The following is an 11665-nucleotide window of genomic DNA, read 5'->3' as shown; positions in this document are numbered from 1 at the left end:
CTCAGTTGTAAGTGAGAAAGACAGCAAGAGGGTTTAAATTGGGCAGAGACGTGGGATAAGAGCAAACGAGAAGTTTGCCCTCTTTCCTTGGCTCCTCCCTTTGATGACCCCCAACTGCAAAGCTAGTGTCGACTCCCCTCATCTCCTAAAATTCCACCTCACTGTGGGCGCCCCTATTTCTGGAACAGTCACCCAAAATAATAAGGTTGCACTCTCCCCCGGTGTTAATCCCGGGTTGTTTGGGGACCCAGCTTCTCCAGGGGAGTCGGCCTCCCAGATTTCCTAGTAAAGGGTGAGCATTGGTAGTTTCAATAAAAGGGGTGCTGTACCTTTAAATTCTGAAAGTGAACTTGGCTGAGGAAGGCCAGCAGTCAAGGTCCAGCCCCTAGAAGAGAGAATAGCTACAGCTTCTCCATCCTCAGTCTGTGCAAGGGGCCAGCTGTGCCAGTCAGCTCGGGCAGGCTTCCGGCAGCATGGCCATGGAGCTCGGGGCCCTCCTGCTGGCCCTGGCGCTCGGCCTGGCCCAGACGGCCTCTGCACGCCGGAAGCTCCTGCTGTTCCTGTTGGACGGCTTTCGTTCGGACTACATCAGTGACGAGGCCCTGGAGTCCTTGCCGGGCTTCAGGGAGATCGTGAGCAGGGGCGTCAAGGTGGACTACTTGACCCCAGACTTCCCCAGCCTCTCTTATCCCAACTACTACACCCTGATGACCGGTGAGTACCTTGTCCTCTTCTGGGCAGGGAGGCGGGGGCTGGAGTTCCACACGGTGCAGCCAGTGCCTGGCGCCGCAGTCTTATTTCAATGTCCCGTTCTCCCTAGTCCTCTGGGACACCGAAGACAGACAGGAAGTTTGTGTTCTTGGCCGAGTGTTTTTGTTTTCATAGTTGTATTGTTCTCCAAGAGTTACCCCAAGGACCTGCTTTGGACTCTCGGTGTGGCGAACGGAGAGCTACGTGAACAGATGATTTAAAGAAGGGGTTTTATTTGTTTTACAAATCAAAATTCTAGCCAAGTCTGTGTTTTCTAAGTTCAGGTTTAAAAAGTCCACCGGTCTTCACGTGTCTGCTCCGAATTCCTTCTGTCCCCTTGCTCTGTGGTCATCTGTCATCCGGGAGGCGTCCTGGCTTGCTTATCAATATTCTAGGCTGTGCAGGTTCCACATGGATTCCCGGATTACCTGGAGACATTTTCCGTGTCAGATCTTAAAGTATTGCTTAGCAACACCACTTGCCTCCTGTTTTGCCTTTTAGGGCAGGTCACATAGTACGAGGAAGAAAAAAGCTGTTGTGTGGTTCGCATTCTTGTTTTTAACTTCTAGCATCTGGTTAAAAAAAAAAACCCAACCCAAAACACCTAAAACCAAACAGAACAAAAACACCAGCTAACGCACACTGAGCCTGGGCTCGAGAAAGCTGGATTTTGCCTGCAAATGACCTTGGTCTGGGGTTGCCGGAGCACCCATGTGATTCCATGAACTTGAGCCTCCGCCTGTGAAATAGAAGGGACTTTCTGCTCACACGGTTGGGTTCCTGGCGTCCAGCTGGTTTCTCAGTAACTTTGTAAGGGCCAGCAGAGCACTGTCAGAAAGAATTTAGTAAATTGTCCAGGGAGGCTGCTCAGAATGCACTGTGATTGCTGCTTATGCTGAACTCTGCCGTGTGCTCTGAGCACAGGGAACACTCTATAATTATGTGAACAGGCAGGGGATGAGAACTTGTGTGTCTCATTACGGAGCTCCACCGAACGGCAAAGCCATGGCAGTCTGGACAGACAGTGGATGTCTCTGACTTCCTGTAGGGGTACGAGATGCATGCATCCATAAAAATGCCATAAAATGAAAGGGGAAAGATCTTGTGGAGAACTATAAATGAAGGCATGGGGTAGGGAGGAAATCCAGTCTGTGCATAAGCGAACAATGTATTTGTTGATTTTTAAAAAATGTCCCCCTGGGCAGACAAACAAGCAGCGTCTCTAAGATAAGGAGGATGAACAAACGTCCCCTGGTCCTCCCTTGGCCCACGTCCCTGCCTTGCAGCGAAGCTGTTTGCAGGCTGCCGGGTCACACATAGATGCTATTGTGTGTCACAGCCCGACTTCAGTTCTGTCCAGGGAGTGTCACACATGCAGACCACCCCACGCCAGCTGTCTTTCAGAGCCTGGCTGGGAGACCTGATTCATAGACTGTCACGTGCCGTTTTCCTGATCTCAGTGGAAAATGAACCAAATCCATTTTAGAAAGTCAGACTCCAGTGAATAAAAAGGCCCATTGCAATCCCCACAGAGGGACCGAGCCAGTGACATGGCCTTTTGTTTGTCAGACCCACATTTCTGAGATTGGCACAAGGAATAATTTGCACCAAGCCTCTGTCACCCAGAGATACGCCTTCTGTTCGGGAATGGCTGCTTTCTCTTGTCCCTTTCGTGGCGGGACAGTGCAGCTCCGTGAACGTTTGACGAAGATTTCACCTTCACTTTTCAACTGCGTTTAGCTTGAGGAGGCTGCATGTTATGCCTACATATTTTTTCAGGTGGTAAAATGTATAATCCGATTCGAAAGACAGCTCAGTACGTGAGTTGCTTTTCCCCTTTTATAGAAGCAATATGAGCCCCAGATGTGTCTTGCAAAGCTCATGTTCATGTGCATGCGACTTTGGACTGTGGGTAGGGTGTGTCTTGCACACCTGCTGGTTGAATGAGAAGGCTGGACGATGCCAGGCCATGGAGCTGGGTTCGGCTCTGCTGTCTCAGAACTGACCCAGGGCTAAGTTTAGACTATTTTCCCCAATATCGTGCTTATTTTTCTACCCAGTGTTGAAAACTTCCTCTTTTTTTTTTTTTTAATATAAGGAGGAATATAACCGGTGGGAATTTTTCTTAAACATATGGTTTGGGCATTAGAGCCTTTTATGAACTAACAAAAGAATCATGCTAGATCCTTTTGGTGCTAAAAGGCAGGCTGTTAGGGGATTCCTCAGAATTCATAGGAGCGACTGTGATCTCACTTCATTATGTGAATTGTTGCCCATACGTTATAAAGCCTTGGTGTAATGGGGAAGGATGGGTTATTGGGAAAAAATCCTGGCCTTGGAGCTGGAAGACCTTGGTTGGGTCCTCTCAGGGTCCAGATGACACAAGAAGACTGGAGGGAAAACCATTTACTGCCTCAGTTTCCACAGCTTCCAGGTCCCAATCAGGTTGTAGGTGCTGCCAGGTACAGACATGAGATTAAGCAATACAGAAGGAATTAGAAAAGTTAGGACCGGCACTTCTTGGGAGGCCTGCATAGAAGAAATAAGCCAATGTCTGACACTCCTGGGGAGGAGAATGTCGTGGGAAGCCACGTGATGGTGATGACAACAGTCACAGGGTTAGTGAAGGAACCTTGGAGCTCATCTCTCCCAGTTGTTGATATGAGGACACTGTGGCTGATTTTACTTTCTCCTTCAAAATATATTTGTATCAAGACACATGTGAATAAAAATCCCAATTATAATCAAGAAGATCCATCAAACAATTGCTTCCTCCTGGGGACACAAAGGATCTTAAAACAGGGCGTGTCACCCAGGGAACCTGCATTCAAGTTGAGGATGGGAGACACACCAGGTACCGAGAGTATCCTAAAATGAATGACAAGGACTGAAATGTGTCCCTCCAAAATCCATTGTGTTGAAGTCCCAAACCCCAGCACCTGAGAATGTAATCACATTGAAAGATCATGGCCTTCAAAGAGGCTGTTCAGTTAAAATGAGGTCATGAGTGTAGATCTCTAATCCAATATGATTGATGTCCTTTTAAGAAGAGGAGGAGGCAGCAGGGATTCGGTGCATGGAGGAAAGGCCACACGAGGGCACAGCGAGAAGGCTGCCTTCTGGAAGCCGAGGAGAGAGCCCACCCCAGAAACCAGACCTGACGACACTATGATCTCGGACTTCCAGACTCCAGAACTCTGAGGAATACATTTCTGGTGTTTGGCCACCCATTCTGTGGCAACTCTAGCAAACGAAGACACGAAGACCGAAGGGTGGTTCCCGAAGACGCTAAGAAGACCGAGGAGAGGCCGGTCTTCCCGCTGGAGCAGCACGTGAAGCATTCTGAAGGAGGCGGGCTCTGCGCTGGGATAAGCGACCACAAGCGCGGTGACCATCGCTGTGTCTCCCTTTATGCATGTGCTCGCTCTGAAGTGCGGATCAACCTCACTTTGAAAACAACCACAGAGTCACTGCTTTCTGTTTCAGTCTTACTGTGGATCTTTTTGTAAGGTTCTTCCCTTTTTTGAATTAAGTCCACATTTGATTTAAGTAAAGTTTAAGATAAAAATCCATGGAAGAAAAGCAGTGGTTTGTCTAATCCAGATCATGGGTAAACAGAAAATTGCTGGGTATGTTTCCACCAAGCAGCGTGGCAACATGGTTTTGCCAAGGTAAATGGCAACATTTGTTTGCAATCTTTGAACACTTGTTTTTTTAATTATTATTATTAAAGTATAGTTGACACACAATATTATATTAGTTTCAGATGTACAACACAGTGGTTCTACATTTGTATACTTTACAATGGGATCACCGTGAGACGACTGTTAACTACCTCTCACCCTGCAAAGTTAGTGTGATATTATTGATGGTATTCTCTGTGCTGTACACTACACCCTGGGGCGCACTTACTTTTTTTTAACTGGAAGGTTGTACCATTTATTCCCCTTCGTCTCCCACCTCCCTCCCCTCTGGCAACCATCAGTTCTCTGTAGGCACAATCTGTTTCACTTTTGTGTTGTTTGTTTCTCTTTCTGTTCTTCAGAGTTCACATATAAGAGAAAGCATATGGTCTTTCTCTGTCTGACTGTGTCACTTAGCATATAACCTCTAGGTCCATCCGTGTTGTCACAGATGGCAAGGTTTCATTTTTTTTATGGCCAACTAATATTCCACTGTGGTGTGTGTATGCGTGTGTGTATCACATCTTCGTTATCCATTCATCTATTGATGGACAGTCTTGTTAAGCAGTAGGGAAATGAGGCCCGGAGTGTCCTGAGTAGCAGGGAAGGCAGTCTGATTTTTCACTAAACATCATCTACAAACAGACAAACACCTGCTGATGTGAATTTGCTATGCAGTATGTTATCACCTCGTGGACATTCAGAAACGGCTAAAGGGCAGGCAGGTTAGAGGCCTTGCTCCAGACACTGAAGAATGCCAGCGGTGGGGGCTAAGATGGGAGGGTTGACATTGTCGGCCCTGTTCTCACACGTCAGGGCCCTGACCCACGTCCTGGAGTGTCCAGGGGTTGTGACCTTGAACCTAGGGTCAGCAGTCTCCCCAAGGTCAGTCCAGGAGGCAGTAAGAGCACAAATAAAGGCGCTTCATTAATTCTTTACTGGAATCAAAGAAGAACCAAGAGCATGAGCTGCATAGAATGAATATTTGTGCCAACGTGTCTTCCTGCACGTCTAGAAATTACACGTGAAGCCGATTCCTCCCAGATATCAAAGCCCCAACATTCTGGAGTAAGTGGTTGCAGGGTAAGGCATGCTTCCCCCTGCTTTTAAGGAAATAGCTGATTTAAATTAAAACCGGCTGTCACTTTGGACCAGAGGAAATCAATGCAGACAGTACTGAGAAATCATGTTCTGAAAAAAGCCCATATCCTCAGCCTTCTGGAGAATCTGGGTGCCGCGTGGGGGTTGCCGGACCTCCGCACACCCACAGCACGAGCGGCACGGACCTGTCCCCGGGGACCCTCTCCTCTCCTTGTCCCGGTCAGCCTTGGCACGGGCCGCTCACCCCAGCACGTTAGCGTCCTTGCATTCTGGTGCGTTGCCCCACGGCTGCCCTCTGCGTCACCTCACAGCCTCTCCTGTGCACCATGCAGCCCTGCCTTGTTCCCCCCGGGCCCTGCGGGGACCAGGGCCAGTCCTCAGGACTCGGCGTCCATGCCCGGGAGCGGTGTGGGGCACTGTGCGTGCGCCTCCCACCTGACAGCTCACTCGGGTTCCACGACCGTCCCCTCCACGCTGCCTCCTCTTTCCCTGACTACTCCTTGGTCCCTTCTGCCGGTTGGTTCTTCCTCTTCCTCCCCGCCCTTCTTCTGAGTTGGCCGCACTTGCACGATGGATGGCGAGGCCTGCACTCCTCTGGCCCTCAGCGCCGGCGCCCTGCCCAGGGCCAGCACCCTAGGAGCCCCTGCGCCTCCACCGCCCCTGCCCTGCCGTCGTTCTCCACGCGCGAACCAGAGGGCTCCCTGTAAAACACACACGCGCCTCCTCACGTCCCTTCCCTGCCAGGCCCTTGGGCAGATTCTGCTTGCCACCCCCCGAGGGTCTCGCGTCCTAGTGGAGCTGCCCCTTTCCGACCTTGGTCCCGACCACTATTCCCCGCGTCTCCTCACCTGTTCCAGATGTGCGGCCACCGTGGGACATCAGAGCCCGCTCTTCCCTCTGGCCGGAATAATCCCCCCCCCCCCCCCCCCCCCCCGAGAGACTCAAGGTTTGCTCCGCTGACTGTCTCAGATCTCTGCCCCAAAGTCACGGTCGTGGGTGCGCCCTCCCCGGCCCGCCGAGCCGCCAGAGCCCAGCCGCTCCGTCCTGTTTCTTCACTTTTCCTATTTCTCACGGCAGCACCAATGTGCTTGGACTGGACTCGTCTTCTTCAAATACAATTTATTAGAAGGATGAAGCAACATACAAACCATTAAAACACTCAGAGTTGCAGGAAGCTGGAGTATAATTTTGATTTTAGAGACTCCTAAACCAGTAAGGGACGAGGGAAAACCCCAAAATGGCGTTCTTTCTGATGTCGACCATTAGCAGTCCCTAGGGCAGGGGTCCCCAAACTACGGCCCGCGGGCCACATGCGGCCCCCTGAGGCCATTTATCCGGCCCCCGCTGCACCTCCGATAGGGGCACCTCTCTTATTGGTGGTCAGTGAGAGGAGCACAGGATCCATCCTCATCCTGTGGTCCGGGAGTACTGTATGTGGCGGCACCACAAAGCGCAGCATGGCTCACGTACAGTACTACTTCTGGTGACGCGGGATGCACGCATCAGGGCTCCGGAAGCGCATCATATCACCTGTTACGGCTAGCAGTGACAAATATGGAACCGGACATTGACCATCTCATTAGCCAAAAGCAGGCCCATAGTTCCCATTGAAATACTGGTCAGTTTGTTGATTTAAATTTACTTGTTCTTTATTTTAAATATTGTATTTGTTCCCATTTTTTTTTTTTTTTTACTTTAAAATAAGATATGTGCAGTGTGCGTAGGGATTTGTTCATAGTTTTTTTTTTTATAGTCCGGCCCTCCAACAGTCTGAGGGACAGTGAACTGGCCCCCTGTGTAAAAAGTTTGGGGACCCCTGCCCTAGGGGAACTGGCTCCCTTTTATGTCTAGTCATCTTAGTAGCTCAAAACACGTCTATTGTTTTGTTTCACACTTTGACCCTAGAGTTGGAGGCAGCAAGAGGGTTGGCAAGAGAGTCACCCATAAGGAGGGGGCTGGCTGTGCCTTGGAAGGGATCAGAAGCCTGAGGTGTTGGGAATTTAACCAGAACACCAGTTGTCAGCACTGCCCAAGAGCGAGCCTGATTCTCGCCACCAGATCGCTGAAGCCAAGAAAGCCAAGGATGCAGCAGCGTGTGAACCAGGCAGATGGCTCAGAACCACACGAACAACTGTGAGAGGACAGTGAGGGCCAGGCTGTGTGTGTGGTCCTGGCTCTCGGACCAGGGACGGGTCTGGCAACTCCAAGGGTTGGCCGGGCCCTGCCTGTGCTCTCAGACTGCTCACGTGGCCAGGCTGTCAACACAGGCAATTAAGAGGCTTCGTGGATATTTGATGACATGGTGATATGGGCAGAAGTATGCCCCTCCTCCTCCAATTTCTAATTCCCGATGCCTTTATAGAATGTGGCTGTATTTGGAGATAGGATCCTTTAACAGGTAATTAAGTTAAAATGGGTCATTAGGGTAGGCCCTAAGTCAAGATGACTGATGTCCTTATAAGAAAGGGAGTTGAAAACACAGATGGGCAGAGAGGGAAGTCCAGGCAAAGACACAGGGAGTGGACAGCCATCTACAAGCCAAGGAGAGAGACTTGAGGAAAGACCAACCTGGCTGACACCTTGACCTTGGACTTTCGGCCTCCAGAATTGTAAAAAATAGATTTCTGTTGCTGAAGCCACCTGGTCTGTGGTATGTTGTTTTGACAGCGCTGGGATAAATCAGACAGGATGGTGACTAGACTGCTAATAGAGGAAATGGAGGTATTTCTAGACAGACCACTTACACCCCCAAGCCTGCTTTCCTGAGGCTTCCTGGTGGTGTCTGCCCTGAAATGGGGGTAGTTGTGGTATAGCAAAGGACCACCAACTGTGTGGCTTATAACAATAGAAATGACTCCTCCGTGGTTCTGGGGGCCAGTCACCTGAGCAAGGTGTCGGCAGGGCCATGCTCTCTCCGAAGGCTCCCGGGGAGGCCCTGCCCAGGCCCTGCTCTGAGCCCCTGTGCTGCCGGCAGTCCGTGGTGCTCCTGGGTCTGCAGATGTATCGTTGCATCGCTCCAGTCTCTGCCTCCTTTGTCACATAACGTGTGTCTCTTCTCTTCTTATAAAGACACCGATTGTATTGACTTAGAGCTCATTCTAATGACCTCGCATTAACTTGCTTACGTCTGTAGAGACCTTGTTTCTGAACACACTCCCAGACCCTGAGGGGTGGAACGGCAACATATCCTTCTGGGGAACACAATTCAACCTACAGCACATGGTGCAGTGGAAGGAGCCATGGGGGTGTCGCAGAAGACCGGATTTCCTCTCTTCTGTTCCCTTTTGACTTTCAGAATGGACACGAGTTCTTTTTTTGAGTTTTAATATTATTTACACTGGGGAGCAATTTTTTTTTCATTTTCCGTTGCATGAGGTTTTAGAACTGTTTCTATATATTTCTGCATCGCTGATTTCAAATCTGAAACCCGTTTTTTGGTGCATGCTCTAGTTTTTATGCAATTTTAATTTCTTTTTTTTTCCAGTTAATGGCATGCATTAGTTTTTAAATTGGAGTTAAAGGGCAACGACTCTTGGATTGAACATACCACAAGGCAATTAATGTTTTACAAACATCACTTTTACATAATTATAGTTGTTTTTAAATGTAAAAAAATTATTATCTGATAAAAAACACCCTCTTGTTTTGTTTTAAGATTGAATCATGGCTTCTTCGAGTAGGCGTAAATGTAAGAGTAGTCCTGACACCTTCTGTTATATATGTGGCTGTTACACACTTCAATGTCAAAGGCACAATATTTTATCATTTCTGACACGTGCATATATTGCCTATTTTCAAGTTCCCCTTGGTGATCAAGCCCACAATATTGGGCTCCTCATATTGTATGTCATAATTGTGAGAAAATGCTTCGTGACTGGACAAAAGGAAAATGCAAAGGAATGCCTTTTGGTATCCCCATGGTTTGGCGTGAACCTCAGGACCACAGCAGTGACTGTTATTTCTGTCTGATCCATATAAAGGGCATCAGCAAGAAAAAACGGCATATGATCACATATCCTAATATTCCTTCAGCAATACAACCTATCCCACACTCTGAGATACTCCCGGTTCCAGTTTTCAATGGTTTTATTTCTTCTAAGGATGAAGAAAGTGAACATGGTGATCAAGTGTATTTTGAAAAGATGCATGAGGAAATGGTTGTAGAATCTGAAGGGTCTTCTTCTGATGTCAAGCAGTCATTAACCCCTCAGCAGTTTAGCCAACCCGAATTGAATGATTTAGTAAGAATAACATAAAAATTGTTCTCGACTTCCTGAAGTATGAGGAGCATAACTGGATCATTTGTGTGGATCTTAAAATGGTAAATTTCCTGCTAGGACAATAGAGAGGTTTCACAAAGTATCCTTGCTTTCCGTGTTTGTGGGACAGCCGAGCTCGGGAGAAACACTGGACACAGAAGGAGTGGCTGGAACGTGAAGCTCTGGAAGTAGCAAAGCAAAATATTGTGAATGAACCTGTAGTTAATTGAGACAGGATCATTTCCCCCCACTTCATATCAAACTTGGCTTAATGAAGCAGTTTGTTCAGGCTTTGAATAGAGAAAGTGAATGCTTTCAACATATTATTTCTGCTTTTCCTGCCTTGTCTTTCGAGAGGATAAAAGCAGGTGTATTCTATGGACCTCAAATTCGAACCCTCATATGTGACGAAGAATTTGTCAGGAAGATGAATAAGGAGGAAAAAGCAGCATGGCAGTCTTTTGTGGCAGTTACAAAGAACTTCCTTGGCAACAAAACAGAAAACTATGAACTCTGGTTCAAAGGATGCTGTTGGCTTTCCGCAACATTGGATGTAACATGAGCATTAAGATTGACTTCCTGTAATGTCACCTTGATAAGTTTCCCAAAAATCTTGGAGTTGTTGGTAATGAGCAGACTACTGCTGGAGCATCAAACGAGACTGTCTTCAACAAGTACACAAACGCAAGAGCTACAAATGCAAAATTTTGCTTGAATAAAATTTAAATAAGTTTTGCACAAATTTTATGATTAAAATAAGTGTTTTAATATGTTCTGTTTTGAAATTGTAGACAAGTTCTGATGTAGTCATATCTTTTAGTATATTAGTGTATTTACTGCATTATATAAATTATTATATTTTCATAAAGATGATGCCCAAGAAGACATTCTACTCCATTATGTTAAACTAAATGTTGAAAATTTTACAATAAGATGAAAACCTAAAATCTTGAATTGCAAAACACTGTATGAGAAAAACTAATGTCAGATTTGAGATCAGCACACTCGAATTAGGTAAGAACAAGTGTTTTGTGGATGCAACAAAAATTTTGTTTCCCAGTGTTATCAATAGAATGGAGAAAATAAATGCTTAACTTTGTTGCGAGGCTGGAATGAGAAACTTTGTGTAAAGCCACCATTCTATAAACTGTACGTATTGCACACTTTACCGGTAAGATTAGGCGAACTCATGTTGCAGTAACAAGCTAGAGCAGCGGCTTACGACAGCCAAGGTTTACTTCTCACTCATGTACATGGACCTTAAAGATTAGCTCTGTGCCATTTCCTCTTCATTTTGAGACCCAGGCTGAAAATGCAACTTCTAACTGAGACATGCTGCTCACATAAGCCAAAGGAAAATGGAAAATGGCCAAACAATGTGATAATGCTTAAAACTTCTGCTTAGAGGTGTCACAAGTCATATCCACTCATATTTCTTTTCTTCTCCTTTTTTTTTTCTCTCTCCCCTCTCTCCTCTCCTCTCCTCTCCTCTCCTCTCCTCTCCTCTCCTCTCCTCTCCTCTCCTCTCCTCTCCTCTCTTCTCCTCTCCTCTCTTCTCCTCTCCTCTATTCTCCTGTCCTCTCCTCTCCTCTCCTTCCTCTCTTTTCTGTTCAGAAGAGAGGAGAGGAGGTATTGAGGCAGACTCCTACATGTGCCCTGACTGGTATCCACCTGGCAACCCATCTAGGGCCAATGCTCAAGTACAGAACTATTTTTTAGCACCTGAGGCTGATGTGCTCAGACCAACCGAGCTATCCTCAGCACCCAGGGTCACACTCAAAACAACGGAGCCACTGGCTGCAGAATGGAAGAGGGAGAGAGGGGGAGAGGGGGGGGAGAAAGAAGATGGTCACTTCTCCTGTGTGTTCTGGC

The 11665-nt window shown here is 47.5% G+C and overlaps 1 protein-coding gene across 1 annotated transcript in view; it reads left to right on the top strand.

Moving 5' to 3' along the window:
* Nucleotides 1-354: 354 nt before the first annotated feature.
* Nucleotides 355-11665, top strand: part of ENPP6 (ectonucleotide pyrophosphatase/phosphodiesterase 6) — a 93049-nt gene continuing 81738 nt past the window's right edge. Inside the window, exon 1 of the mRNA XM_066235278.1 lies at nucleotides 355-714. Within this exon, the coding sequence (XP_066091375.1) occupies nucleotides 474-714 (241 nt within the window). The 5' untranslated portion in view covers nucleotides 355-473. The remainder of the gene's footprint in view (nucleotides 715-11665) is intronic.

The sequence above is a fragment of the Saccopteryx bilineata genome, chromosome 6 (genome assembly GCF_036850765.1).
Source record: "Saccopteryx bilineata isolate mSacBil1 chromosome 6, mSacBil1_pri_phased_curated, whole genome shotgun sequence".
Lineage (NCBI taxonomy): Eukaryota > Metazoa > Chordata > Mammalia > Chiroptera > Emballonuridae > Saccopteryx > Saccopteryx bilineata.
The sequence above is the reverse complement of the archived record's forward strand: the minus strand, read 5'-3'. Positions and strand labels throughout refer to the sequence as shown.